Source organism: Leuresthes tenuis, unplaced genomic scaffold (assembly GCF_036924035.1).
Source record: "Leuresthes tenuis unplaced genomic scaffold, fLeuTen1.0.hap1 SCAF_22, whole genome shotgun sequence".
In the NCBI taxonomy this organism is placed as follows: domain Eukaryota; kingdom Metazoa; phylum Chordata; class Actinopteri; order Atheriniformes; family Atherinopsidae; genus Leuresthes; species Leuresthes tenuis.
The window spans coordinates 10784130-10811548 of NW_027325376.1; the positions used below are offsets into that span (position 1 = coordinate 10784130).

At 39.2% G+C, this 27419-nt stretch overlaps 2 protein-coding genes across 3 annotated transcripts in view; one reads left to right on the top strand and one right to left on the bottom strand.

Moving 5' to 3' along the window:
* LOC140282208 (pyruvate carboxylase, mitochondrial-like) overlaps positions 1–27419 on the bottom strand; it is a 254267-nt gene that overhangs the window by 46166 nt on the left and 180682 nt on the right. For both annotated transcript variants that reach the window (XM_072376794.1, XM_072376795.1), the window contains exons 13-14: positions 5925–6069; positions 5354–5443 (exon numbers count right to left, since the gene is read on the bottom strand). In XM_072376794.1, coding sequence (XP_072232895.1) covers positions 5354–5443; positions 5925–6069 — 235 coding nt within the window. The remainder of the gene's footprint in view (positions 1–5353; positions 5444–5924; positions 6070–27419) is intronic.
* The window catches only part of LOC140281963 (leucine-rich repeat and fibronectin type-III domain-containing protein 4), a 35959-nt gene continuing 31846 nt past the window's right edge, over positions 23307–27419 (top strand). Inside the window, exons 1-2 of the mRNA XM_072376484.1 lie at positions 23307–23857; positions 24798–25565. The gene's annotated coding sequence lies outside the window, so the exon portion shown is untranslated. The remainder of the gene's footprint in view (positions 23858–24797; positions 25566–27419) is intronic.

Here is a 27419-nt window from a genome sequence, read left to right on the forward strand (position 1 = left end):
AATATCAGCTCACTGCAACACTGGATAGGTGAGCTCTGACTACTTGCTGCTGAAGCCAACAGAAAGACATCTGAACTTATCATGGTCTGTGTAAGACGCAGGACTGTGAGGCACACAAAGAATGGTTATCAAAGTCCCATTTATCTCATTCATGCAGTCTAAAACTTGCTATCAGATCATATTCTGCTAAATAGTTTTTTCCCCAATTGTGTTGTCTTAAACTTCTTCTGTAGTGCCTTTAGAGTATTGTCAGAGGGAATACGGTGTCTTTGAATATAAAGGCCCTGCACATGAGTTTCGTGGAAACAGTCGGTGTTTAAGTGGATTTGTGTCTGTTCTATTATGCCAAGAAGACAAAATGGTAAAATAAAAAGATACCAGTCCCATGCGGCTGTAGTGCTTGACAACTGACCCATTTACACAAACAAACCCTCTTATTTGCAGAAACAACTTCCCAAATTCCCACAATCCATTTTCTGTGCACAGTTCACTCCTCAATCTCTCATGCCGAGGTCCTTTTACACCTCTTCCCTTGACATGAAACACCTGTCTATTGCTCTCTCTATCCTGGAGCTCTGCAATGCCACCTAAAACTACCAGACGGAGGTAGTCAGTGCCCACTGAAACCTGTTTAGTAGTTTTGCAGAGAAAGAGCTTGCCATGCCTCTGTTCCAAGAGGACTTCCTACCTAAAACCCCCTAAAATGTGGTTTCCCTTTGTGTGTTTTTTTTAACATTACAACTGTGTGATCCCAAGGAAACTGATAATTACTTCATTAAAGTATGTGTTAGGCCCGTCATCTGAAGAGCAGGCAGGCATTGGGTAGTAAGAATGTTTCATTGCTGCAGATTCAAGAAATGTTCACCTTGGAACACGGCAAACTGAGTGTCACTTTCAGTCTGAATGGGTTAATAACAGCCCATACCCTCCTCCAGGATGCTGTGATTCAGCATTCTTTAATTCATTTCTCAGAAGATGACACCTTGTACTTCTGGACACTCCAGGTAGGTTTCAGTTCTGCAATAAGGATGTACTGAAAGATCATTTCTGATGTTTAATCTTTCCCAAGTCTTTTTTGGCCTTCTTGCAGCTCTCCTTCAATATACTTTAAAAAAAAAAAAAAAACCCTGTTGGCTATTTGCAATTAAATGTTTGAATGTTAAGTGGTCATGTCTCAATACTCAAGTTACTGTATTTCAAGAGAGTTCCATTTATCTAAAAGGCAATTTCCCGTTTCTGACCTAATTTTCAGTATATCTTTTGACCCATTTCAACTGAAATAAAGAAGCTGCATAAAGCAGTCTCTCTCCCACCTTATATACATAAATTATGAATTAGTAGACTTCATAATCTGGGTACAAACAACAAAATTTCATCCCAATCCATCCTGTAATTGTTTTGTCTCAGCCTGGAAAAAAATGGTGGACCAAAATTGACCTCGGAGCAAGACAGCAAGTACAGGTTTTTAAAAAAAAAAAGATTATACAATGTAGAGCTAACAGATGAGCTGGAAACAGGTAAACCACATCACATCCATTAAGAGTGTTTCTGAAAACTCGCAGGTTTCACTCCCTGAGGAACACAGGATCAAGATCGCACTGGGTCATTCCATCTACTAAGCTTACAAGACTATGTCACATACAGTATTAAAAATAAGATAAGCGCTAAAAGCATCTACGGGGAGTAATAAAAATTTCTATGCAATTCCCAAGACATTTACTGACATTTATGGTTAATAACAGCTGAGTGCTCTTAAAAACAAATAAGTCTCACACTGCAAAGACCTTGCCGTTTAGTCGCCACTATGATGAACCTTATTTCTCTCACCTTTGTAATTATTTAATCATAACCTGAGGCATTTACAAATTAGAATCAGTATTCGGATCTATTTTTGCTGCAGTGTGTACATTCATCAATCAATTAGACTAGTTAATGAGGTACTACCTGCCTGTTTTGATGCCCTTAAGCCCTCTGTCCCTCCTCCTCAGTGCAGCTGAATATTTGCTCTTGACCTTTTTGTTGCATCTCACCTCTAAAAACAAATCATCTCTTCTATAATCGTTACACACAAACACTAAAACAAAATGAGCTCTCCAGAGCAAAAGCCAGATGAGGTCTGAAGTCATGCTGCTGAAACACATACGTACAGACATTTAAACATAGCAGGAGTGTGAAAAGCACAAAGAATGATTAATTCTCCAAGTTCTATATTTTTACCGCGTGTGCAGTATTTGACACATTTTCTTAGCAAAATAGAGAAGAAAAGAGGGCGTGTGTACTGGGACCACACAGTCTATGCATCCATTGGCTTCTGTCTATGACAGTTTCCAAGGAAACATTGCTGTTTGCGTGTCTCGTGTTGCGTCAGGATAAAAAAAAGTAGAGAAAAGTCCCACATGTTTGTTGTGCTTGACATATGATCCACTTGCACATAAACATACCCCCTTCATTTGTGTTGAAAGCCTTCATTACTCCCACCTTCTCTGCACACTTCGCTGATGTCACTTCATACCTCTTTACTTGAAATTGTTCACCTGGCTGAGGCTTTCTCCTCTCCTCAAAATGACCAAGTAGAGTGAACTACAGCAATCACACGCACTTCTTTACCACTCTCAAAGTAGAAACAACTGGTCGAGCATCTGTTCCAAGCTGACATTTGTCTACCTGGTAAATTGGTTGTATCTTTGTATCCAGGAACATTTTAACAGCATGACTGAATAGCAGTGGGACTGCTAGTTAGTACTCTATAAAAACCCAGTGTACCACAACAGTCTCAGAAAAGCCTCTACATGTTAAAAGCAAGTAGGCATCAAATAGAATATGAAATACTTACCTCCCCCATAGTCCCAAAAATCTTGAATAATTCACCTTTAGTGCTAGAATACCGCCTGGTTAAAAACTTTTGACTTCTGGCAGTATTTTTCAAAAACAGACATCTTTTTCCTCTACATAAGGGAGTTGTGAAAAGGAGAATAATCTATAAAGTCTTTTCGAGTTTTCTTCAGGTGGGTGCAAAGCAGAGTATCTTCGGGTTTCAGAAAGTAAAATTTATGGCTGAGCCATCCCACTGTGAAGTTTGCATGTAAACAACAATAGAACATATAGCCACTGAAGCAGTTTACCGTTTGAAGATGAACAATAAAAGGATGAAAAACTTCAAACAAGCAAAGGAATGTTAAGGCATTATTTTCATGTATACTGCCACATCGTATTGTACTCTTACAGAGTCCTCTTTTCTCATCCTATAAATGGAATTAAAGTGCATAATTGAGAGGAGGAGAGTAGTCTGTCATTTTTATTAGTAATTTTTCCTGGAGCTGGCTCAGAGGCATCTGGTGATTAACCTCTAGATGTCCTCCATTAAATAAATCCAGAAAATAATTTGGAACAAGGTGTACTTCTACACCACCGACAATCAGCCTTTAGAAGGAACGTTTCAGACTACAAGTGCTAATTAGAAAATAATGGCATTCGAGTAGGAAACTGGCTTCGTCAGGAAACCCTCGACTTGTCTTTCATGAACAGTTTTCTTTTGTTCTGTCCTCACTGCAGTGGAGAACACCTCAACAGTGCTTCACTTGTAATTTATTCCTCTTTCTCCTCCTCTTTAGATGAGATTTTTAGACATATGACAATGTCATTATGCAATTTGCTTCTTTCCTCCCTCCCTTTTCTTCCTTTCTCCATCTTAATCAATTTATTGATCATATGTCCAAACCTGCCACAACACTTCCACCTGACTTTTTCTCTATGGGAATTACACACCAGTCAAGCCCTCTGTTTCCTATCATAACCCTTTTCTCTTTCCATGGCTCCGTTCCTCCCTCTATGCTGCTCTATACAGAGTGTGATAATACAGGCCTAATCCCTCTCTTCTCTCAATCCCTCCGTCAAATGAAAGAAAGGATATAAGCACATTACAAATCTCATTACTAGGCTTTAGGTATGGCTCTGTGCGTGCATGTGCTGCATACAACAGCCTCATCAGTAGCTTACAGTAGGTAAATGGGGGTGAGTACACAAAGGGTGTCCAGTTCTGCCTGCTCAGTACAGTGTCAGTCTGAGCCAGTTTGTGTACTCAGTGCATTTCTGTGTATTTCCTGCCAGAACTGAGATGGGCAATAACTGTTTTAGACAAAAGATTTGCATAAGCAACACAAGTGTGGTGGGTAAGCATTGGAAAAACAAAAAAAAACAACCAAAAAACACACACTCCCACAGACACTGGAGATTATTCTGTCTTTTTCTACTCCATTCCACTGAGCACGATTTTAAGATGTCAGATCTGATTAGTGATGCCTGATTATGATTCATTTTATTCAAATTATTTTATTAAAAAATCCATGTTTACAGGAACACAGAGTGTGCTGAGGGAGAGCAGAGTGCTGATGAACATGCTAGATTGATACAGCTGACTATTTTGTTGTTGTCAAAACGGGCAGGTGCTTAAATTCATGGCATCTTGCATGGATAACAAAAAATATATATATATATATTTGAGCGCAGCCATAAAATGACATGTTCATCACAGCAAAATTACAGGTTTTGTTGATTTTTTTTGTTGCCTTTTTTAAAGACCTATTTGGCTATAAAAGCAGTTGTATGTATGCACAGGGTTAAATATGACCCTGTAGCTGGCATTAAGGGGTCCACACCACAGATGAAGTAGTTCATCAAAGACTGTAGCATGATCATTGGCCTTTCCTGTAAGTCAACAGGGGTGCTGGTGCAAAGCATGGTGGGAGGTGAACAACTTCTGCCTTTGCAAAACAATGAGCTGTGCTCACAGCTCAGCAGAGCACTCTGGGATAAAACCCTTTTCCTCCCAGAGTGCTAAAATGAGCCATTGAGGAAGGCCTCTCTGCCTACAGCTATCAGACTGCTGGACAGCCCATTTGTCATTCAGTGAGCGCTTTTATCCAAAGTGCCCTCTGGATCCACAAGTGTTTACATTTTTAGCTTTGCTGCCCTTTGGGAAATGAAACCCCTCACCCTTGCTGTGGCAGTGTCTTAATATAATAGTCCAAATGCGAAACATTCAAAAGCAATGATGCACAGTGACTTAATTAACTTAAAAGTTAATTGACATTGTCTTACAGCTCAATCCCTTACAATATATTCTTGTAGAATGCCATTAACTGCAGTAGAATATGACTGATTCTACTTAAATTTATATCAAATTGTGTTTTAATAGAGAGTATCATTCAACTTGTAGACACACACACATGGGTAATTATTTAATTGCTTGAGCTTTTACACTTATTGTCTCATGAATGGGCAGTGAAATAAATACCAAGGAGTATGTGCGTGTCAATACGAGATGACTAGCTATAAAAGCATCAGATTAACTTACTCATGGTGACATGAGGGATGACAGGGTCCGTGGAGGAGGGCTTTGCCTTGACTGGGATAGGTGTTGTTGGTCCATTAACCATCACATGACCTGGATACCAGCGTAATAAGAGAGAACATAAGTCAGATGTGTGAGTATTTAAAAAGAAAAAAGAAAAAAAATTGGAGAAAAACAAACATTAAAAACAAAAGGTCCTGCTTTGCATACTCCACTATGCGTACAATCACTTTGCCAGATGTTGACTTTTCTTCATTAGCACCAAAGGCTGGAAGGCATTTCATTAATACCATTCATATCTATCCAAAGACTGAGCTTCATATCTCCTGCATAAAACAATCTAATATCTAAAAATATCAACAGCTCTTGAAAGCTAATATATTTCCAATCTCTGAAGACATAACAGCAATCAGGAATAGACTGCTCTGCTTTTAAATGGTCACTGAATTATTAACCTTTAATTTCTGCTTACATAGACCTAATTTTGTACAACACAGCTGTAATACCCTTCATTGATGTCAATATTAAAAATACATTTTCTTTTGTGGTATTTATGTACAGTTTATACACTGACCGAGGTAGTGCAGGAGTTTCTGGGCTCTGTTCTGAGTCGGTTTCAGATTGAAGAGATCCTGGTTCTCGTCAATGAACTGGGTGTCCACGGTGGAGTGCAAAAACTGATTGTTGGACAGAACATTCTGGAGGAATGGGATGTTGGTCTAGAGACAGGAAAAAAAACAAGAACTTTAAATATCAATCTCCAGTCTTTTTTGCACTTCCACCAGATGAAAGATCAAATTTATTTGACAAATATGTCTTCGCTGAGATTGACATTAAGGCATATTAAGCACTCTGAACCCACACGTTGGCAAACAAATAGCTTTAGGCAGGCCATATTAGAGTGAGTATCTCAGACATCCTACCACCTCAGCTTCAGACAAACACTGCACACAGAGAGAACATTGAGGAAGTCAGCTGTTGAAAATAATTACATTTCATTTCTAGTTAGTTTGTTCATGGGGGAGAGATTCATGCCAATCAAGGCTGCTGTATCAACAACAGGAGAATAGGAGGAGAACAGGAGAGGGGAATTAAGGAGATCAAAGATATGCAATTGTTAATATCATTACTGGATGTGTTGCAGATTTTTTTCCCCACTTTTATAAGCCTGTCTTAATGTGATTTTAAGCTGCACTTAATTGTTGCTAGATGTGGAGAGTGGAGGTAAAAGATAAGAGTTAGGGGAGAAATTAGAAGAAAGAAAATAAAAAAAAAGGACATGTTAATAAATTCTATGAACTGCTTTTAAAACGTTAATCACTACTTAATCTTTGCAAGAAAGAGGGTTCGGAAATCTCCACTGTGTTAGAGATTACTTCCTCAAGTTTTTAAAAGTGTTTATGCCTCTGAAATGTTGGAGTTGCAAGTGACATTTGAAAAGACATAAACCCCTTCTGCTCACACACAGGGAGCTCAGAACCTCGACAGAGACCGAGCCCCAGGGGAGCAGTTTGGCACTGGATAAAAAGAAGCTCCTAAGCCCAGAAAAGTAACATCCACCTCACTATTGCAACATAATATAGATTGTTTTCTCCATCACCAACCCACAGATACACAGTGCCGTAGGGACACAGCATATGTACATACAAAAGATGGACAGAATTTACTACAAGGATTTGGCCGTTTAGCTGGCAGTCAAACCCATGCTGACCTGAAATCACAGCGGCATCAGTCACTCAGGAATCCCATAATTGGGAGGGGGATGCCGCGCAATAAACAAGCCACACAGACCTCATTACAGTACCAGCACTGACAGACGGGGTGTAGTGGAGAGAGCAATTTGCTCGTATGAGGAGAGAACATGCCAATCCGCACACTTGAAACTAATACAAAAGTTAAACAATTTTTAAAAAAAATCTTTTTTTTTTTTTTTTTTTTTAAAGTTATTCAATAAGTACCCTTACTTATATATAATTCAATTAGAAACAGTTACATGCTTTTAATTGAGGCAGGTCTATATCAGAAACATGTCTACGTCATATTTGCCGCATCTGATCAGTATAAATCTTTAAAGATCAGCTCTATTTGCCCTGTTAAGGCTTTTGCATCATGTTAGTAATACTGTGATGAGAAGTGACTCACTGCTGACCGACATCAGCGACAGTCAGTTCCTTTCACAGCTTTTTATTCTAAAAATGTACAGAGCATCACTCTGCACACACCTCATCAATCCAGCAACCCACAGTCATTTTGTCCCAGCTTTACTCATTCAAAACATGAGCAACCCAACTGTGAGCATTATGGATTTAATGTCAAATACCTTTGTATAAATTAAAATTAACATCTTAGCTAACGTCTCTAACGTTTTAAATTAAAAGCTTTAGTGTTTAATAGACAGAAGTCCTTGATTTCTCAATATGGCTTTTACACTGCATGTAGCCACAGCCAGATATAAGATGATTGTCTTTCCCAGTCTGTATTTGGGGCGTTCATTTGTTCATCTGCAAAAAATATAGATGACAACCCTCACAGTCCCAGTCATCTGTTAGATTTTGGTTATACATATGTCTTATCATTAAATTAAAATAAAATTGAGGAAAAGCTCGAGTGTCTCCCTGAGGTTCATAATCCCAGCGAGGCAAGAGGTTTTCATTTCTGAGATATATAGGCGTAAATACAAAATGATACTGCATTCTAAACAAGATCCAACAAAGAGCCGAGCTGGAGAAGAAAAGGAAAAAAGAGCTGGGGAATTCTCACATGGCTGTGCGGCACTGCCAAGCCTTGGGCTCCAAGCTGTGGACCAAATCAAAAAGCCCAATGCTACAAATGCACACCAAGACTTCAAAAACCCGTGGACATTTTCGTTTGCATTCATAGCTTCTGCCACCAATTACTGTTTACATATACTCTGTCTGTGTATATATATATATATATATATATATATATATGAAAATTTTAACTGGCTCAAAAAAAACTTCAGGACAATCAAATGCAGACCAACAAGCTGGTTGGATCATTTGGTTAAACTGAAAAAAAAAACAAAAAAAACAATGCTTAGCTGGAAAACTGATCCATTTCATTTCATGAAACCATGCAAAAGCACAGTGTTGTATGGAAATGTCCATACAACGCTCTTTATGCAAGTATGGAACTACTGCTACTCACCAATTATCCAAGCAAAGAGAGAGGAAATGGGGGCAAACAGCTGTGTCCTACTCTCCCTACTTCTGAACAGTTACAACAAGAACCTTCCCTCCATTCTCCTTCTAATAATTTCCTTTTAACTAATGTTTAATATTCTTACTTTTGAACAAGTCAGGCTAGAGCTTCTCCCTAGTTTGCAGTCATTATGGTCAGCAAACTCACTCCTGTGGTTACAGACACGAGTGATCATCAGTAAAAAAAAAAAAAAACCTTTCATATTATGCTCTTTTTATCTGGGAACTTTTAACAGTCTAACTTGTGACCATGACAAGCTGTTGAAATCACAGACCCAATCCCCTCTGTTTCACAGGTATGCGGTACCCCCCCTCCCCTTTTGATTAAAAACTTAGGCAAAGGGGCGCATTTAGACAGATATATGACCATTCGTCTGCAAAAGAAAAAGGGCACCATATACATGTAAAATGGATGGTTTGGGTCAAGAACATAAATTAGGATTGCATTAAAATCGGGTAAGTATTTTTTGACATTACCTGATTTGTATTATACCACAGAGTATAATAATGTGAAATGGAGGAGCTGGTATTGAAGGAAACAAAAAAAAGTAAAATTTTCTTGTTTAGAGAAAAGCCTGAGGGCATTTTGATATTTCACCTGCACAAATTTTGAAAATTTCTCTTTGATGTCCTCTTCATCTATAATTTATATGCGTAAACAAACTTAATGAGCAAGAAGGGAGAAAATTAAAAGATATAAACAAAATAGGACAGTGGCAAGCCAGAGAAACGGGATGAGAGACCAATAGCAAACAGTCTACTTCAATAAAAACTCAGAAATAATGGAGAGGGAAGATGGAGACGACATTAAAACAGAGGTTTGTCCTTTTCCTTTACTGCAACAGATCAGTGTGTTCATTAGCAGGCTATTCTGGTCTGGCTGTGGCTAACACACACACTCTCTTCACTCTTCTATATTTCTGTTAATAATATGCAACACACATGTTGGACTCTCCTTGCATACCACTCCATATCTCTCATTTTTTTCCCCCATTGTCTTTTTGCTGCTCTGCGTAATGTTACAAAAACTCTGGGGCTTCTCTAAATTTGGATGCTCTGAAACAACCACTTGGCTACAGCTCTAAAAGCTACGCTCACAGCATGCTAAACACATGCTTTTTGCAAAGAATGATTATGTATTCCATTTCCAAATGCTTTTCATATCATAAATTCAAGCACAAACACACACATACTGGTTATGTTTTACATGAAACTGAAAACAATGCTGTAACTCAAACAATATGGAATCATTTTAACTCAAGGTTTTAGAAATCACTGCCTCATGTTAACTTTAGTTAACTTTAAAATAAATATTTTTTATTTATTCCATCCATCATCTGCCGCTTATCCGGGGGTCGGGTCACGGGGGCAGCAGCTTTAACAGAGAAACCCAGACGCCCCTGTGCCCGGCCACTTCCTCCAACTCTTCCGGGGGGACCCCGAGGCGTTCCCAGGCCTCTCCAATGTGTCCTGGGTCTTCCCCGGGGTCTCCTCCCAGTGGGACGTGCCCAGAACACCTCACCAGGGAGGCGTTCAGGGGGCATCCTAACCAGATGCCCGAGCCACCTCATCTGACTTTTATTTATTCATTTTTTTTATTATTATAACCACACAGAAACCTTCCCCTGGTGGTGCCTGTAGATTCCTTTGTACTTGCAGCTCTCCTTTATCACCAACATCTGTTTTATTGCTACTCCGCTCACAGCTGGTCATTATCACTCTTGTTGCAATCAGCTTCGCTGGTGATTGTTAAAGCTACATTGTGAGGCAAGTGGCGAAATCCAAAAGCATTTACTTGACAAAGTTTGAAAAACTACCCTCTTACATTACATTGAATATGGTGGATGCAGGATTCGGTAATCTAAACGTTATTTGCATAACATTCTTTCAAACATTTCACACTGGATATCTCAGAAGAAGACAAACTAACAAGTGACATGTTTTATTTTCTTCCCTGTCTGCCCTGGAATTGGATGTCATCTTTCATAGCAGATGTGTAGATAGTATGATGGAGAGAAAAAAAAAGGTAGGTGTTAATGTGTTATGCAATATTTATTTACCAGCTATATGTCTGAAATAGAATAGCAGACAAGAAAGGAATGAGATTGTGTTTACACTGCAATACAGACAACAGGAAAACAGGTAGTTTCAGACAAACTCTACAGTGACATTCACACCTGTCCTTGTTTTCTGACTCAAGACAAATTATAATATGCTTATAAAGAATCACTATGAACACACATAAAAATGTAATATTCAGGCCCAAAGCCCAGTCAGCCCCCCTTTGACTGAAACCGATATGAAAGAACAGCATGTTCTGTAGTGCAATCTCGAGTCAAGGTCTCGGTCAAACTCCACACTGGATCATATCAATGTTCAGCAGGGCCACAGTGATGTAACATTACTGAAGTAAAAGGTGGAGAGCAAATGAAGCTGGAAAACAGCCCACAAACCAGTTTCAACAACAATAGTTGCTTTATCTGCTCATTCAGCCCACAATATTGTATAAAGATATTGCTTCTTCTCTAAAGTCACCCACTGATAGATTATAAAAATAATCTAAATATAGTCCATACTGTGAAGCATGGATCTAATAAACCTGATAAGACATGTTTTAGATGTGTGAACTGTACACTGGTTATTCTATCTTAATAGGTAATTTACAACAATTACTATGCTATATTTTCCCATGCTACATCCTCCCTGGCACTTTGACGATACAACTGGATGAAACGTTGTGCAAAATGGTACTGGTCCAGCATGAATATAATATACATGGGTCCAGACATCCAGAAAAAATAAGACAACAAACTAACCAAAAAGGAAAAAATGTCAGGCCCACTGTTTTTAATTGGCTGAAAACAGACACTGCAAGCAGGATGCTGTTATTCCCAGGTAATGAGCACTCTCCTTCACTGGGAGAAGATTCGGGATAAAACAGATCTGAATTAAGTAATTATCCGTCCAAACACCAAAACAGAGGAGAGGTTACACAAAATAGTATTCCTTCGATTTTGAGGGAGGAAAGGGGAAGCAGGAGAAGCTGTACAAATGGATCATGGAATGTGATCTATGGTGAAAGACTTTAGTCCCACATGATTCATATATGTGGTCATGTGCACTACACCCCCCCCCCCCCCCCCCCCCCAAAAAAAAACCCAAAAACAAAACAACAACAAACAAACAAAAAAACACCATCATACTGAGAAATCACTTTCTTTTATGGTAAATCATGTGTCCTCTTTTTCCATTGCAATTCACATATGGGTTACATCGTTATAAAAACGTGTGAACATGGTCTGAGGAATGCACGAGGTGTGCAGCAAAAATCATTCAAATGTTTTTCAATCAGTTTAAATATATTGTGTGGAGTTGTAAAGTGAGTGACACTTTAAATGTTTAAAATGTTATTTTAAAGCACAAACACATACTATCTATTACTTAAAAAGATCAAGTGCAAATGTGTTTGCCGTTTGTTTGAGCTGCTTTATGTAAAACAAAGTACACCCATCAGACAGCTAAGGTGAAGATTTTGAGGTTCTATTTTTAGGAAATGTTCTCAGTATTACAAATACAGAGCACACAAACACCTGATCTCTGTCCTCTCCTCAGAAAATACACTGCCTCCATGCTCCCTCAGTGATTAGAAGTTGAATAGGGGAGCTGTCAGGTCATTCTTCTTCTCTTTCCTCCCCTCCTCTGTCTCGCTAGTCCCATTCGTCACACCTTAACCACTGGCTGGGACACAAACAAGATCAACACACGCACCGCCTGAAGACTGAATGCACTCACAAACATGTGGAGGACCTCCCTCTTACACACACACACACACACACACACACACACACAGATCAGCCACAAGTTTATACAAACAAACAAGACATATCCAAGCTAAATGTGCACACACACAACTCTGGCTTTTAAAGAAAATCAAAAGCAGCATCAGAAAAACAAATACTTCAAATATATGACTATATAAGAGTCCACCAATTGGTCTTTAAGGTAAAAAAGCCAGTATTTACTATTGTTTTGGCTTCTCTTTATATTACTGCCTGGCCAAAAAGTGTCACACATGAAGATCTAGTTTTGATTTCAGCTCTGGATTCAGTGGTGGCCAACCCAGGTGAGAAAATTATGTCTCATGCTCCCTGAACCACTCTCACAGTTTGAGCCATATAAATCCTGGCCCTGACATCTTGGGACATACCTGAGCCATTGGGAAAGAAAAACTTTAATGACAGAAAAACTTGGTCGGTATATTCTCAGTCGACCTCATTTTTAATCCCAATTCCATGAGTTATCTTTGCATGGTGTGGGGAAAATTTGAGTGTGAATTTCTCCACTGTGGGACTAATACAGGTTTATCTCATTACACACTTATGATTTGTTGATTTTCTTCAATTTGATTTAAACATTTAAGCGATCTCCAATCCCAATGATTAAAGATTTTCTTTCTTCTATATTTCTCCTTCAAAGATAATTGTTCACCATTGTCTCTCCAGGCATTAATAGTTCTCAACCCAGTTTCAGAAGCTTCAGGATTTCCTTAGTTGTTTTTTGCTTGATGCAGAGTATGTTTTTTTACATCAGCTGAGTCTACAAATTAAATCCATAACCAGTGTTTGACATTCACCATGAAGATTTTTCTTCCTCCTCACAGTGAAACCAAAACATCTGATTGATATCTTTCCAGTAATAACTCCATGATAAAGCAATTTTTAGCTGTAGGGAGAAATAAGTCCATTGTAAATAAAATCTTAGCTGTAGAGTAGAAGAAATGGCAATAAATATACTGACAAAAGATGTTTCAAAGATGACAATTTGTCCTAGATATCTGCATTTTTGTGTGTACTCGAGGTTAGATGAGACCCATGCTGTGTAAATGCAAGCATGATGCCTTACTGATTGCTAAAACACTTCACTAACCTGTGTAAAGCAACAAGAAGAGGTGGACAAGTAATTTCAAGCTTGAGGGTATGCAAGACCCAACCTATGCTTAACCACTCTCAACTCAGTCTGTATGAAGCACATTTTAGCTGTCTTTTGTGAGCTGGCCCTGGCCATGGTACTGAAATTGCTGCCGACAATGGGGCTGCACTTGCCAGAGATCCTTGACAAAGGAAGTGCAAAGAACAGTACTTCACTTTTATCTGGATCTTGCTACTCTAACTACTGTCATGATTTATAAATCTTAAACATGAGCAGGATATAAATGTACTGCAAATGTTCAATGTATAATACAGAACGCTTTGCTGAGGAATCGAGAGCAGATTTGTCTTTTTCTTTTAAAGGGTTAAAGCCCTGAAGGTGGATAAAGGTTATTGAATTCAAAAGTAAGTTTGACAGTCAAAACGATACTTTGACAGTACTTTATAATCACAAAAATAACATACAATTCATTTTAAGCATAGTCTTGCAAAAGGACAGTTTCAAGACCACAAGAGAAGCTATATTCACCAGGAACCTTAATATTGAGTGTTTTCTTCAAGCAGTGAAACTTATCTGGTATTGAACAGGGTCTCAAACTGGCTTAAAGAGTGCCTTCTAAGACTTTTTCATAGACCCTGAGCTTATTAAAACAGATTGCTGCTCAGGGTATTTTGGGGATTCTTAAGCAGTAGGACCGTGACGCGTTAAATGACTCCTCAAACTCACAGCGAGCATCCTCTCAGACAGCATTAGCAGGTGTTTGGTCCTGTAAGTTAATTATACTTGAACTTGTGAATGATCATCTGGAGAAAAAAAAAACTATAGTTTTAGCTAGATATAGTCTATAATGATAATGAAATCTACTTTTAATGCTTTAACACAGAATCTATGATTTTTATTAAACATTTTAACTATATATTTAACTTAGTTTTACAATAAAGTGACACTTTAAAAAGACCACTGAACTGGGAGAAGCAACCTTCAGAGTTCTGATGTAATGCAAAGCAGCAGGGGTTTCAAAACATTTTAGCACCAGTAGAAAATGTTATTAGTCCGTCTTTAGATCTCAATAACCTGCGTTACTACCCAATCATTCACCAGAGGTAAATATCGATCCAATTTGCTCTAAACACAGACTGATATTCTATAATAAATGAATGTCTGATATCTTTGTATCTAGCTTATTTTGTCATGAAAAGATGAACCAAAAACATATAAACCTCAACCATGAGGTTAAAACAGAGTTCATTTCAAGAAACACAAAAAAGAGGATTAATTCCAAGCTGACGGTACACCAATCATAGGCAGAATATACTTCAAGTCCTTCATTTAAGATTAAACCACTGAATTACAGCTGTACTGAATTTCAAACATTGTGCTCTTGGCCCTTGTAGGTATGAAAACTACAAAGGAAAACCAAAATAAGCTTTTTGTAGGGTGAGGAACCCTTTTCTTATTCCATACGACTGGCAATGTGACTAACTTAATTTTACCATAGATAATGTATAATTTTCTATCTGCTGTTTCAGATTTACAGTCAGCAGATGAGTTCCAGGCAGTGAAGTTCTGATTAAAGCAATTTTGGTTGGTCAACTTCGACTCATGCCAAATAAGCTTGTTGACCTGTTCAATATAATTTTGTTTTGCACATGATTGGGATTCGACATCTTCTCCTCTGCCAACTCAGAAGCAGGTTTCACTGATGTGCAATGAATTTCAACCTGTGATCAGGAATCACTGGTTTATTCATAATGAAGATCACAGCTTGCTGGGAAAGATTAAAGTGGTGTACTTCTTAGAACAGGAATGAAATGAAATGTGAAATTCATGTTCTTGCTGCGAGACTACTCTGTGTGAAGACCTGGGGCTGCATAAAGAATTATCCAATACCTGCGACAAAGACTTTTAAAAGTCATGATAAAAATGGTTTAATTTAAATGGCCAATATTTAATTTGATATGATAAAATGTTTAGGCTAATGTCAACTACAATTTACACATCTGTTTATTGATTACAAAACTATACTGACGGACGCAACAGACAACTGACTGGAAACCTAACTTTTATTATGCATTTGAACAGGTTTACATTATATTCCCTATTTAAAATTGAGCTGCTTCCCCCTAACAAAAAATATTCTACTTCTTTGTCAAAACAGCATGTTCAGAAGGTTAATGATTTTCTGTACTTACCATTCTTTTAAAAATTCATCAAGAAGCCGTGTTAAAAGAAAATATAAAAATAAAAAAAACCCTGAAGGTGAATTCCACAAATAATCGAGTACAGAAAAGAAAATAGAAAATAAATGGCTTTAGTGTTAGAGATGAGTAGTGACATTCAATTTCAAGTCCATCAGTTCAGTTAGTAGAAATTGAGCAATTAAGCAAAAATAAATGATGGCGTCACATTTTCACAGAGTTTGGACTAACAGGGCGACAAAATAATCATCACACGTCTGTATCCCGACCCTTCATATAATATACAGTTAATTGTGACCTCTCCCGCCAGGGTGAAGAAAGAGCAGGCTAAACAGAATTCAGTGAGACCACTTTTGTTTTCCAGTAAGTAAAGCAATCTTTCTTATATTTTGTATAAAGCTAGTAGAAAATTGAATTCTGCCAGTTTCCATTTACTGTCATAATGGCTTAAGTCTCAATTCTTTTACGTCAAAGTAATGCAGTTAATCTAATAGGCTCCCTGTATTGATGACTACCCTCAATAGCGAGAAGATGATTCATCCATGTTTCTCCTCTAATAAATATTGAGCAAAGATAGCTGGAATCCTATTTAAAAAGCCACCCAAAATGGAAATGTTGACTCAACTAGCGAGACCATATTCAATCCTTCCTTCCCATCTATGGCTCCACAAGCTGCCTTTTAATGCTAAAGCATTCATCTTCTATTTTCAGAGACATGGGAGCCCAGATAACGTAATGACTAAGAGCTGCCTCCTCTTCACAGCGTACTATAACGGACTAGATTTTCTGACAGAACATGTCTCTCCCTCTCTCTCCCCCCTCCCTTTCTTTTTTAGTCTCATCATGATCATTAATAATATCCTTGTGAGTAATTAGTTTCACACATTTGGGTCTTTAATGGCGTTCACGTCTGGTTTTTCTCTTTAAACTGTGCATGCAGCTCATTGTGAGAGCTGACCATGGTGCTGAAATGATTTTGTGGCAACAATAACTTGCAGTTTTTTGGAAGCTACTTGAGCAGGGGAAGCTCAGGTGGTCCATGGCCTTGCTCACTTGGATGTGCCAGGAAGCTTTGCCAGCAGGCCAGCATGTGCAGCACCAGGGCTCTGGCACTGACGGACGTGAACTGACCGCAGCCATTTATTAATGCTAAAATCGCTATAAACGTGTCAAAATGTCCTACTGTGAGTAATGTCCATTAACTACGTTTACTGGTGAAGCCAATAATTCAGTCAATGCAATTTCCACAGTAATGTGGCTGAGGTGGAGCCTGTGTAAACAACATGGTTGGATTTTGATAATGCCTTTTTCATGTGTAATTGTAGTTATATTCTTAAGGGGAATTTCAGGCAGTGAACAACCTCATGAATCAGTAGCAGTTTAAACAACATCCAGCAAATTTATTCTATCTCAAATACTTTACAGCGCAAGTGATCTATGTCAGCTGGTGAGACACTTGAGTGTTATTGTCTGTTTCTATGATGTTTTTAGGTAAATATTTATCCAAGAAAATCCCAATAAGATTTTCATCCAGGAACTCCTGGCCAAGATGGCAGCACAGAACAAAACACAAATGTTTCACACCAACTTTCTTCAAGACTTCAAGTGTGTTTCATAAAGTGTCCCATTTCTCTTCAGGAAACTTCCTGTACATGATGTATGATGTAAAAAGAACAATTCAAAGATGACTTTTACTGCAATGCTCATGCAAGGATAGCCACAACAAGAGATTATCATATAGTAACACTGGTCCCATCAGGATTTTTGGGAGAGCAAGAATCAGGAGACACTAATCAATCAAATATCACACGGACTACTGGACCACTTTGATTTTTTTAACATAACTGTTTTTTTAAAACAGTTTTTAACTAGATAAAAAAAATGCTTTCTTACAGTTTAGAATAAACGAATGAGAGCAAAACACCAACAATAAATCATATTGAGGCAATCAAATCAAATAATTTCCCCGTAGCCAGCCAGCTAGAGATAGTGCAGCTCCCTCAATCAGACCTTCAGATCAGTCTTTGTAATGACCATCAATCACATTTTTTGTGACAAATACTGACTGATAACCACAGATGCCCAATCAATCAATGCATCCTTACCATAAAGACAAAAGGTAAGTTATGTGTGGTATACTAATAGAAATTTTGTTTTTTTATTTAAATGCAAATACAAAAGCATCAGTCATTAACTGATAATTATGTGCATGCAAATTAATACATTTTCTCACTGTCAATTAGTAATACCCTCACAAAAATCCCTGCTTATCCAACACTTGATGTCTAGAAAATGTCCCTTATTCCAGGGAAGCAAATAATCTAATAAGCAATCTTTTCAGTCCTACCGCCCAGCTTTGTATTTTGACTTTTAACAGCCTTCTCCAATTTATTTATTTATGTAGTCACCAAAAGACAAAGTTAAGTTTTCTCATATTGTTATTTCACTTGTAAAATCTAACACATACTGCATTAAAGCAACTTATTCTTGGAAATATTTGGTTTGAATGTTTCATTCTTCGCAAAGCAACATGTCCCTAAAGTCAGTTCAGCCCCCTGCCTGCTTGTCTGAGTAAGTTTACCCAGGCTCTAAACATAGAGCGATACCGGTAAATAATGCAGAGCATGTTTTGTTCTTTCCTCATTATCTGCAGCTCATGGCAGGTAAAACTACCTGCCAGCAGTAACTGGGAAATCATTTGGAGATACCATTACTAATGCGTGGGAAATAAATAAAAGCACAATGACATGCAAATGGCTCCAAGTGCAAAATTAGAAGGTAGTGTTATGTGTGTGATGTGTGTGACCATGTGTGTGTCTGTCCTTGTCTGTCATTATTCCTAGATTGAGACAAATAGATGGGGGGGGGGGGTGTCTGCCCTTCGATCCAAACCTCCACACCATTTGCCTCTCACATAACAGCTGAACATGTGTACAAGGGTGTGTTTGTGATTCATTCAGCCCTGTGAGAGATGTGTGTCTAATAGCAGGGCGTACTGGCCACGTCCTCATTTGTATTTGGCTACGGTGCGTTTGTTTGCAACAATGAAATCATTCCAGTGTGTTTTTAACCATGCTCGGCTGGAAACAGACCAGGTCAAATGTGTCATCCATGTTCATATGTCCATGTGTTAAATGTGTGTGTGTGTGTGAGAATCAAAGCATTATACACTGATGATTCTGTGCAACACGTTTGTGCGCACCAGTGCTCAATGTGAATTTGTTTTTGTGGTCGCCATATTTAGTCGTTGTGTGTCAAGCTTTTCTCCCTGACTCATTTACATAAAAGTTGTCTTCACTTCATGCTTAAACCAGCCACTTCAGGTACTTACAGCTAATCAACAATGATTTAATCCATGGAGCAAACTGAAAACCAAATTCAGTCCTAAAATTTGGTGTAACCACACTCACAGCCCTAAAACAGCACTGGAGCACAGTTATTACAGATATGTGAAGAAGTTGTTTAGATTAACTATAGACAGTCTTAGTTGGATTTGGCTGACTGTGTCTTGATGCGTTTGAGATTAAGACTCTGCTGGGGTGGTAACATCTGTTGCAGGACTCTTTGGTCTTATTAAACATCTACAGGACAAGCTGTATGATGGGGACTGTTGTATAATTTAATGGTAAATGCAAACATTTTAGGATTTTCAACAGTTTTTCCATGATGCAATCACAGAAAAGCCATGACAATATCTCAACCATCAAGCAAGAAAAATAGTTTTCCTTTTCCTCACTCACATCAGAACAAGCTTAAATGTATTCCTGCTTCTGGAGACATGAGTCAGGGTGGATGTCAAAATTCCACATTTTGATTTAAAGAGATCTCTCTTTTTAAGTGAGGTTGTATCGAGTACTTATGAACAGTGTGGTTGGATGACAGAGCCTACAGAGCTGCTGTGATTTATCCCAAAATACCTCAATACTATAAAACAATAAAAATGTGTGAAAAGCTTAGAAAAAGCACAAACACCATCTCTTATATCTTTACCATAGCAATAGTCAGCACTAAGCTATCCAACAAGTCAATAATGCCTGATGGACTCAGCTGATCATGAGCAGCAAACTTCTTCAGATAAGAAAATAGTGACAAGGTAAACAACTGCTGGAAGCAAAATTGACATGTTGTAAAATTCACAGTATTGGCTCAGTCCTCCTTGGCCCTGTAGGGGGCATCTCTTAGCTTAGCTGTCAGAATTCTGAAGCAATTTGCCCATATACACATTGGAATTTCTGTCTAGCAGCAGCAAAAAGAACAACCACACATAGGTGGAAACAACTTGAGCTAGTTTCGGTCAAGAGCAAGTCAAGTCCAACACACAATAAGCTGTGTGCGAGAGACACTGGTTGTTAGAGATGTGAGCAACTTTCAAGTTTTTTTTAGGGTAATTCTTTCTTTAACATATTTTTCAAATACATTTCTGTTTTGAAAAGAAACCCCTCCAAGCTGTTCTTCTGTAGTTCCATAGCCCACAAACTGAAGCCAGACCATGTTAACATGTTAGAAACCAAGCAATAAAATCCTCTGCGTAAACTACCTCAGTGTTCTGTTAGCAGAAACTAATACCATCTGCTCAAGTCTTAGAATACACCCATCTGAGGCACTAAAATACTCATCACTGATACGTTTCCAGTTTGTTGACACCATCAGTGAGCGGACCATGAAACTGGTTTGGGAAAAAGTGGATTGATTTGTTCAGCCGTGGGTCAGTGGGCCGACTCCCTTGCAACTGTTTTCACTTTGAGGGCTAATTTGGCAAGACCAAACCAGAACAGGTCTGCCCTCTTTCTGATTATGTGTGGCATTACTCAGAGTAAACTAAAGATCCTGCCAATCTTTCTGCTCAGTTCTCAGTCTTCAGGAGAAAAATACTTTCCCCTGTGTGCTTAAGTTAAGACTGCTCTGTGCTCAAAGAAAATGGCACATGGACGGAAAGTCTGACTTGTTTCTTTCACTTTCCGTGAAAACTTTATTCACAATTTTGAGTTGCCCTGAATTAAAGTGTTGGATAACTGCTTTATAAGTAAACCAATAACTCCTTCACAAATACGGTTAGGTCAGTCCCTAACAAGTGAACAGAGTTTAGATTAACTAAATAAGCCGTCATAGCAAGGACTAAAAAGACAACGGTGTAAAATTACATCAAGCTTCTCCTTGCTGGACCTGCAAACAGACAGCAAAGATGGAGAAAGCAGGGATAAACAAAATTCTATGTGAGGAGTTAGAGGTCAATGCTTGAAAGCAGGAGACGTAAACATGAAGGGGGTAGATATTAAGATAAGTTGACTCCTTGGGGGAAATTGAGATGCATGAACAAAAATGTTTAAATACCCAATTCATGCATGGCATAACCAAATCTTCATAGCTGAACTATGTTTTTTCCTTCTACGTTCTTTAACTCCATGTTCAATGTTTCCAACATGTTATGATGTGGACAAAAACCAGACCAAATATCTGTGAATACCAGAAATTACTTAATTTCAACATCCAATTGCTCTGATATCATAGGTTGTGCCTTCATAATGTGACACACACTGATGCTCTCACTCTCACAGACGGTTTCCATTAAAAAGCTTTTTCCAGCAACTACTGGCATGGCAGGGAAATCAGCCACCGTTTGAAGTGATATCGTCTACGCTTGTTCCTTTCGTCTTCCTATCACTCCATCTGCCCCCCCCCTCACCTTCCTATCTTTGTCATGCCCCCAGGGATCTTTGGCCAATTTTCTACTTCTGTCGTCACAAGTCAGCCATCGTGCTCACTCTTTTAATCATCTTCTTGCTCTCATGCTTAACCTGTTCCGACCAGCAGTTCCTGGAGGCACTTCGATTCCTGTCATCACACCAGTCAACTTTTTCGTCTTCCCAACGTCTCTCTCCAACTCTCCATCAGTGGAGGACAGACAGATCCTTAATTGTAAACGTGCCTCAACAAGCTGAATTCCCTTGTGAATTTTTTCTTTTTCAAAGCAAAACATACTCCATCAGTACACATGTGACCTGTACATAAGTACTCAACTATAACCATTTATGTACAAAATGATAAGGCATTTAACTGTGTGGTTTAAATATTCACGTCATGTTGAATGCTCCCTTCACAGTTGTTGGCCATTTATGCAAAATGCAGCCAAGAAAGTAAAAGTATGTGGAATCAGAATTTCTCTCTGCAGATCTCTGAACTATTTAAACTATTTGTTTCATTTATCGACATAGCTGCCATTGTTATCTACCCATGTATGCATTTCCTTCCAGCTTAAGTCATGGTCAGAATGTTGGCACCCCTGAATTGAATCGGCTGAGTTCAGAAAATCGTCAGAGATAACCGAGAACTGACAATTTTGTATAAATAAGAATATTTCAATAAATATCCTAACATTTAATAAACAGGGAAATCTTTAACATGATGCAAATGACACAGAATTATTAGTTAGTTGACCTTTTAAATTAAATGAATGAATAAAGACACGTTTTGAACCATTTTCACGTGAATAAAGGTTTTTTGTAGCGTATAAAAAAGGGGATTTTGTTTCAACATTTACAATATGCTACACCCTGAACTAAGTAAGGTTCAGTGATTGAGCGACACTGAAAAGCCAATCAAAATCAAATTAAGAGATAGATCAGCTAACATGAGGTTCCGGGGACAGAGGAAACCAAAACAGAACGCTTTAGGAATGCAGTGCATCAGTTTTAGGATGCAAAGAGGTCCAAAAAGAAAGCACGGTGGTGGCCCTATCAGGCTGTAGGGCTGCTTTGTTGGATGCATCAAAATAAAAACTATAATTCAAAGTTTACCATGGCATTTTAAAGTTAAATGTGGTACCACATGTCAGAAAAATGGGTTTAAAGTGAAGGTCTTGTGGCTTTCAGCACAACTATGATCTGAAACGCACTCCCAGCTGCACAAAATAAAGGCTGAAAATTAAACGAATGACAGTTTTAAACCGAACTCAAATGTGTCCTCACCTAAATCCCACTGAGAACCTGTGGAGAGCTCTGAGTTCGGCCATGGAAAAAAGGACTCCTGCAAACTTTAGAGAGCTTGTACAAAAAGCAATGGAAGAAAGGCAGAAACTTCCAGCAGACATGTGAACAAAGCTTTTATATGTCAACATCAAACAGTGAGTCATCGCTGTTTATTGTTCTGAAACCTATTACTAGTGAAAGGTGAAGAAAAAAAAAACAAATACAAAAAAACAACACTTTGTGCATCTATCTCAGTACTATTTTAGTGAATTTGTGGCAGTCAGCCCCATGCTTTTGGTCTTCAGGTAAGATTTGAATATTGAAGAACAAATGTTTGAAGTATGAAAAGATCTTAGTAATTTAGTAAAAAAAACTCACACCGTTACTAAAAGGCGTAATTAGATCATTTACAGAATATCTATATCAATAAAAAAAACTCAGGAACTCTCCCTGTTTCGATGCCTCTTCTTACCCCAATTCTTCATCTCAGCTAATGTTTACTCATTCTCCTGCTGCAGTATATTATTCCCTCATTTTGGTTATTACACTCCCCCACCCCTCATCGCCTTGTTCCTGCATTCTTCCTGCTCCTCATCTTCATGCCTCTCCCTCTTATGCACTCTTAGCTTGTCGCTGGCAGCGACGGATCACACTGCTCTCTTCTGCTCCTCGTTGGGAATACACTTTTTTTTTTATAAGTAAAGGACGAAGATAATCAACAATATCAAAGGAAAAGCTAGATGTAAGCAACGCAAATTGGGATTTAACAAAGACAAAAAGTGACGGGGGGTGCCAAAAGTAAAAAAAGAAGAAAAAAAAACTACTCAAGGAGGAGTGGAGGATTTCTGAAAATATCCCAGCTTTCTCTCTGCCTTCTGTTTTTTCTCTCTCCATCCTTTGTCCCCTCCTTCATTCAGTACCTGTTCTGTGGGATTAACATGACTTAAAATTCAATCAGCCGCAGCCTGACGGAAGAACGACAGTGGAGGCAGACAGAGCACTGCAGCTGTCGAGACCGAGTGAGGGGACGACCGAAGGGAGGGGAGGAAGAGGGGGATGGATAGAGTGAGATAGAGAGGAAAGAGAGGGGGGGGACAGATGGGTGTTTTTCTGTGGCACTGAGACAGAGCAAGAGCCGCGGAGACAGGGATGTGACTACTCCGGGAGACACGGTGGAATGATCCGGAAAACAAGGTTAGTATTTTCACCTTTATATCTACCACAGGGAGGACAAAAAGAAGGGGAAGCATGTCAGATAAGGAAGAAAGAATGACAAGCACACTTAGAAAATGGTTTAATGGCTCTATTGAGACTGTTGTGACTGTCAAGTAGCAAAGTGAACAGAGGAGGGGAGGAGGCAGATAAAAACGCATGAGGAAAAACAACTGTATCAAGGATTTTTCAGTTTTGAGCAGAGAAACGAAATATATAGAGCTGCTGCAGTGATGCATATATCCACTCCTAAAAAGGCAAAAACACACTGCCTTAGAGCAAGATAATGAGATTTTCTGTCTTAAAGGTGTCCGCGTTTAGAGTTTGATCGACAGACCACAGAGTGGGACTTCTGAACTGTCTGACGTCTAAGGTGCTGATCAATAGCCCGATTGTTTCATTACACCGTCTGTGTGTGTGTGTGTGTGTGTGTGTGTGTGTGTGCGTGCGTGTTTAAAAGAGAGCAAGGGAGGAAGAGGGATGCAGAGGCGATGTGCGCTTGCAGTAGAGTATCACTGCATGACTTCTTACTGGATGTGCGTGTGGTGGTGGCGACTGTGGAGGTGTGTGTGTGTGTGTGTGTGTGAAAGTGTTGCACGACCGGAACGTGTGTGTGTGCTCCACAGTGTGTTTGTGGAACAATAATCCAATGCAGCCTGCTGAGAAGCTTTAAGAGGTTCTTACAGCTATTGATTCTCTGTGACAGACAGGTGAGAGAGGGAATGAAAAAAATTAGAAGTGGTGAGGTGGGCCATGGGGAGGGGTGAATGACAGCCAGTGGAAGTTGGGGAAAGAGGGATGGGGTTTAGATGCTGGTGGCGCAGAGAAGTTGAGCTGGGTGGAGGATAAAAGAAGAATGTGGGATTTATATGCGCGCACACAGCTCAGCATTGACACACTTGCCATGTTTCTCTCATTTTAGGTTTCAAGCCATCCCTCCGTCTTTTCAGCTCATTGCCAAACCTGCGTCTCTGCACTTCCCTCCAAGGTCAGAAAACAAACAAAAATAAAAAATACTAATTCCGCGTGGGAGAACAAACATGGATCACACTGAGCATACTGGACCAAATTTCTGGAGAGAGAGTGGTAAAAAATGAAGAAGTGAAGAAAACACAAGAATGAAGAAACTGGAATGAAAACAGGCAGATGAATGAATGAGCAGAGCTGAAGGGGGAAAGGAACAAAACAAAGGTGCTGAGGGAGGAAAAGGCGGTTTACTAGCGTCTTGACAGACCTGCTTGAGACAGAAGTCAAATACAGCCATGAGGAAGACATATCAAGATGTCATAAATCGGATCTTTAGCAAAGTGGATTCTTGGATCTTTTTTCAAATTTTGGAATACCCCACCAGGATTGAGCAAGTAATTCAAGATTTTCCAGGTTTTCTTCATCTATAAAAGCTTATGAGGATATTAAAGGATTGGAATTTCTTCAACTCTCTGGTTGTCTGACACTGACCTACATCCGCCATCTTTTGATGTGTGTAGGAGTGTGGAACGGAGTAGGACAGGTTTCAGCACATACACACAACCCCCCCACCCCCCATCCCTGTGCTGGCCTGACATAAGCTGAAACACCTGGGACGAGATCTGTGCAGTTCACACACACACACACACAGCTGCATACACATATTTAAACCTGGATAACATGTGGAGCTGATTCGGATTAAAGAGTCGCACAGACGGAAAAGGTAAAGTCCATGCAATTTCAAATACACATATACACTGTTAGTGTATGCCCAGCAGAGGCAAATCCATATCTGCATGGTTGGCTCTCCTGTGCTGAATCATTGAATACATCACTGCAGTGAGCACAAGCACACACTGGACTGGGAACTGGGTGCTCTTTCTCTCACACAAATACACACTCAGGGTATGAATAACGAACACATGTGCATTCATTGCTAAATACATAGTACAAATGGGCTGAAACACACACAAGTTCAAATCTCCAATATGGCACACATGGCCATGACCTTCTCTTGTTTTGTTGAATCCTTATACAACTAACAACTAACTCCACATGTCTCCAGTGAAACGATACTCCTGCTCAGTCCGTGTCTGTGTGTGTGCGCGTGTGTGTGTGTGTGTGTGTCAGCCAGCTGTCCTGTATCAGATTACTGACAAGGTGCGTCTCAGCTTGGCTTTCATCACCTAGCCTTCATGTAATCTCACCTGGCGTGTTGTGTGTGCACCGTGGTCAGAGTGTGGATGCAGGGCAGACTGCGTTTGCATGGTGGCAGCAGATAACCTCTCTTCATTTGTGGCTCTTTACGTAAGCTACGACTGAGTACTCACACAAATAAAAACAGATTTGGCACAGTGACACATGAGATCAGACTGACTGGATAGAGGAGGATAAGAGGGTGATGAGAAAGAAATAGAGATGGAGAGGGGGGGGGGTGGAAGCTGGGAGATTGAGAAGTGCAAGGGCGGGGCAACACGAGACAGTGATGGGGACTGAAGCCTAAGATGAAGGGATTGCAGGGGAGTGCAAATCAGTGAATGGAGCTTCATCATGGAGAAGGATGAATGGAAGAAATGGGGAAAAAGAGGAGAGAATTGGTGAAGGGCTAATGTCAAGAGTGGAATAAAAAACAAAAAAGATGAGATTGAGCCAAGCGCAGGGTGACTTCAGAAAGACAGACAAGAGGTTTGAGAAGCTAGAAAGATCAGTTTGGGTGATGATGAAATTATACGATTGTTATACAAGACTGGATCATGACAAAATAACAAAAAAAGGTTAGAAAAATGCGTATTCAGATTAACAAGATAAATTCATTCTGATTTTATTGGGAAATTAAAAAGTGACAGATGGCCATCAGTATGTTGCTTTATACTGCCATACCACCGGCTACAGCTACTTTGACATGAGCCTAAAAGTATAATAATGATCATGAACATAAGTAATGAGCTATTTAGAGATATTGCTGCAAGTGGAGTTGGGTGCATCATGGGGCTTCTACATGTAATAGATGTGCCAATTAATAAGTACAACTCCACCTTAAAGGAACTGTAATCATCCTGGAAACAAAAGATTCCGTTTACAAAAATGCACCACAGGCTAAACCGTTTCTATAAACAATAAGCCTTTTGGATAACTAAGACAGGGCTTATTCTTTGCTCAGCTTTGTTTACTGCAACTGTGACTCTTGCTTTGAACTGGAGCTCCACTAACTCAAAAGGTGATAACACAATATTTTGAAGTGTAACAAAGAGGCCTTTTGATTTCCATTAACCAAATCATAATTACAAAAAGTAATAAGCTTTGCTCTCCTGCAAGTGAGTGCACAAAGAATGCAGAGCATGTAAGAGTCACCTAATTTGAAAAGTAAAATAAAAAGGCACAACAGAACATTTTCCCCTATTCTATGCTCATTGTTACCAAGGGTGTCTGTCATTCTCAGGCTACAGTAAGAGGAGATGAACAGATGGGATGCCGACTGTTCTAAGCAGGAGCCCTGCCAAACTGAACAGACTAGCCAGTGAATCCAGAAATGTTGGAGAAAAAAAAAAAAAAAGGCACGTGAATGGACATTTCGCTG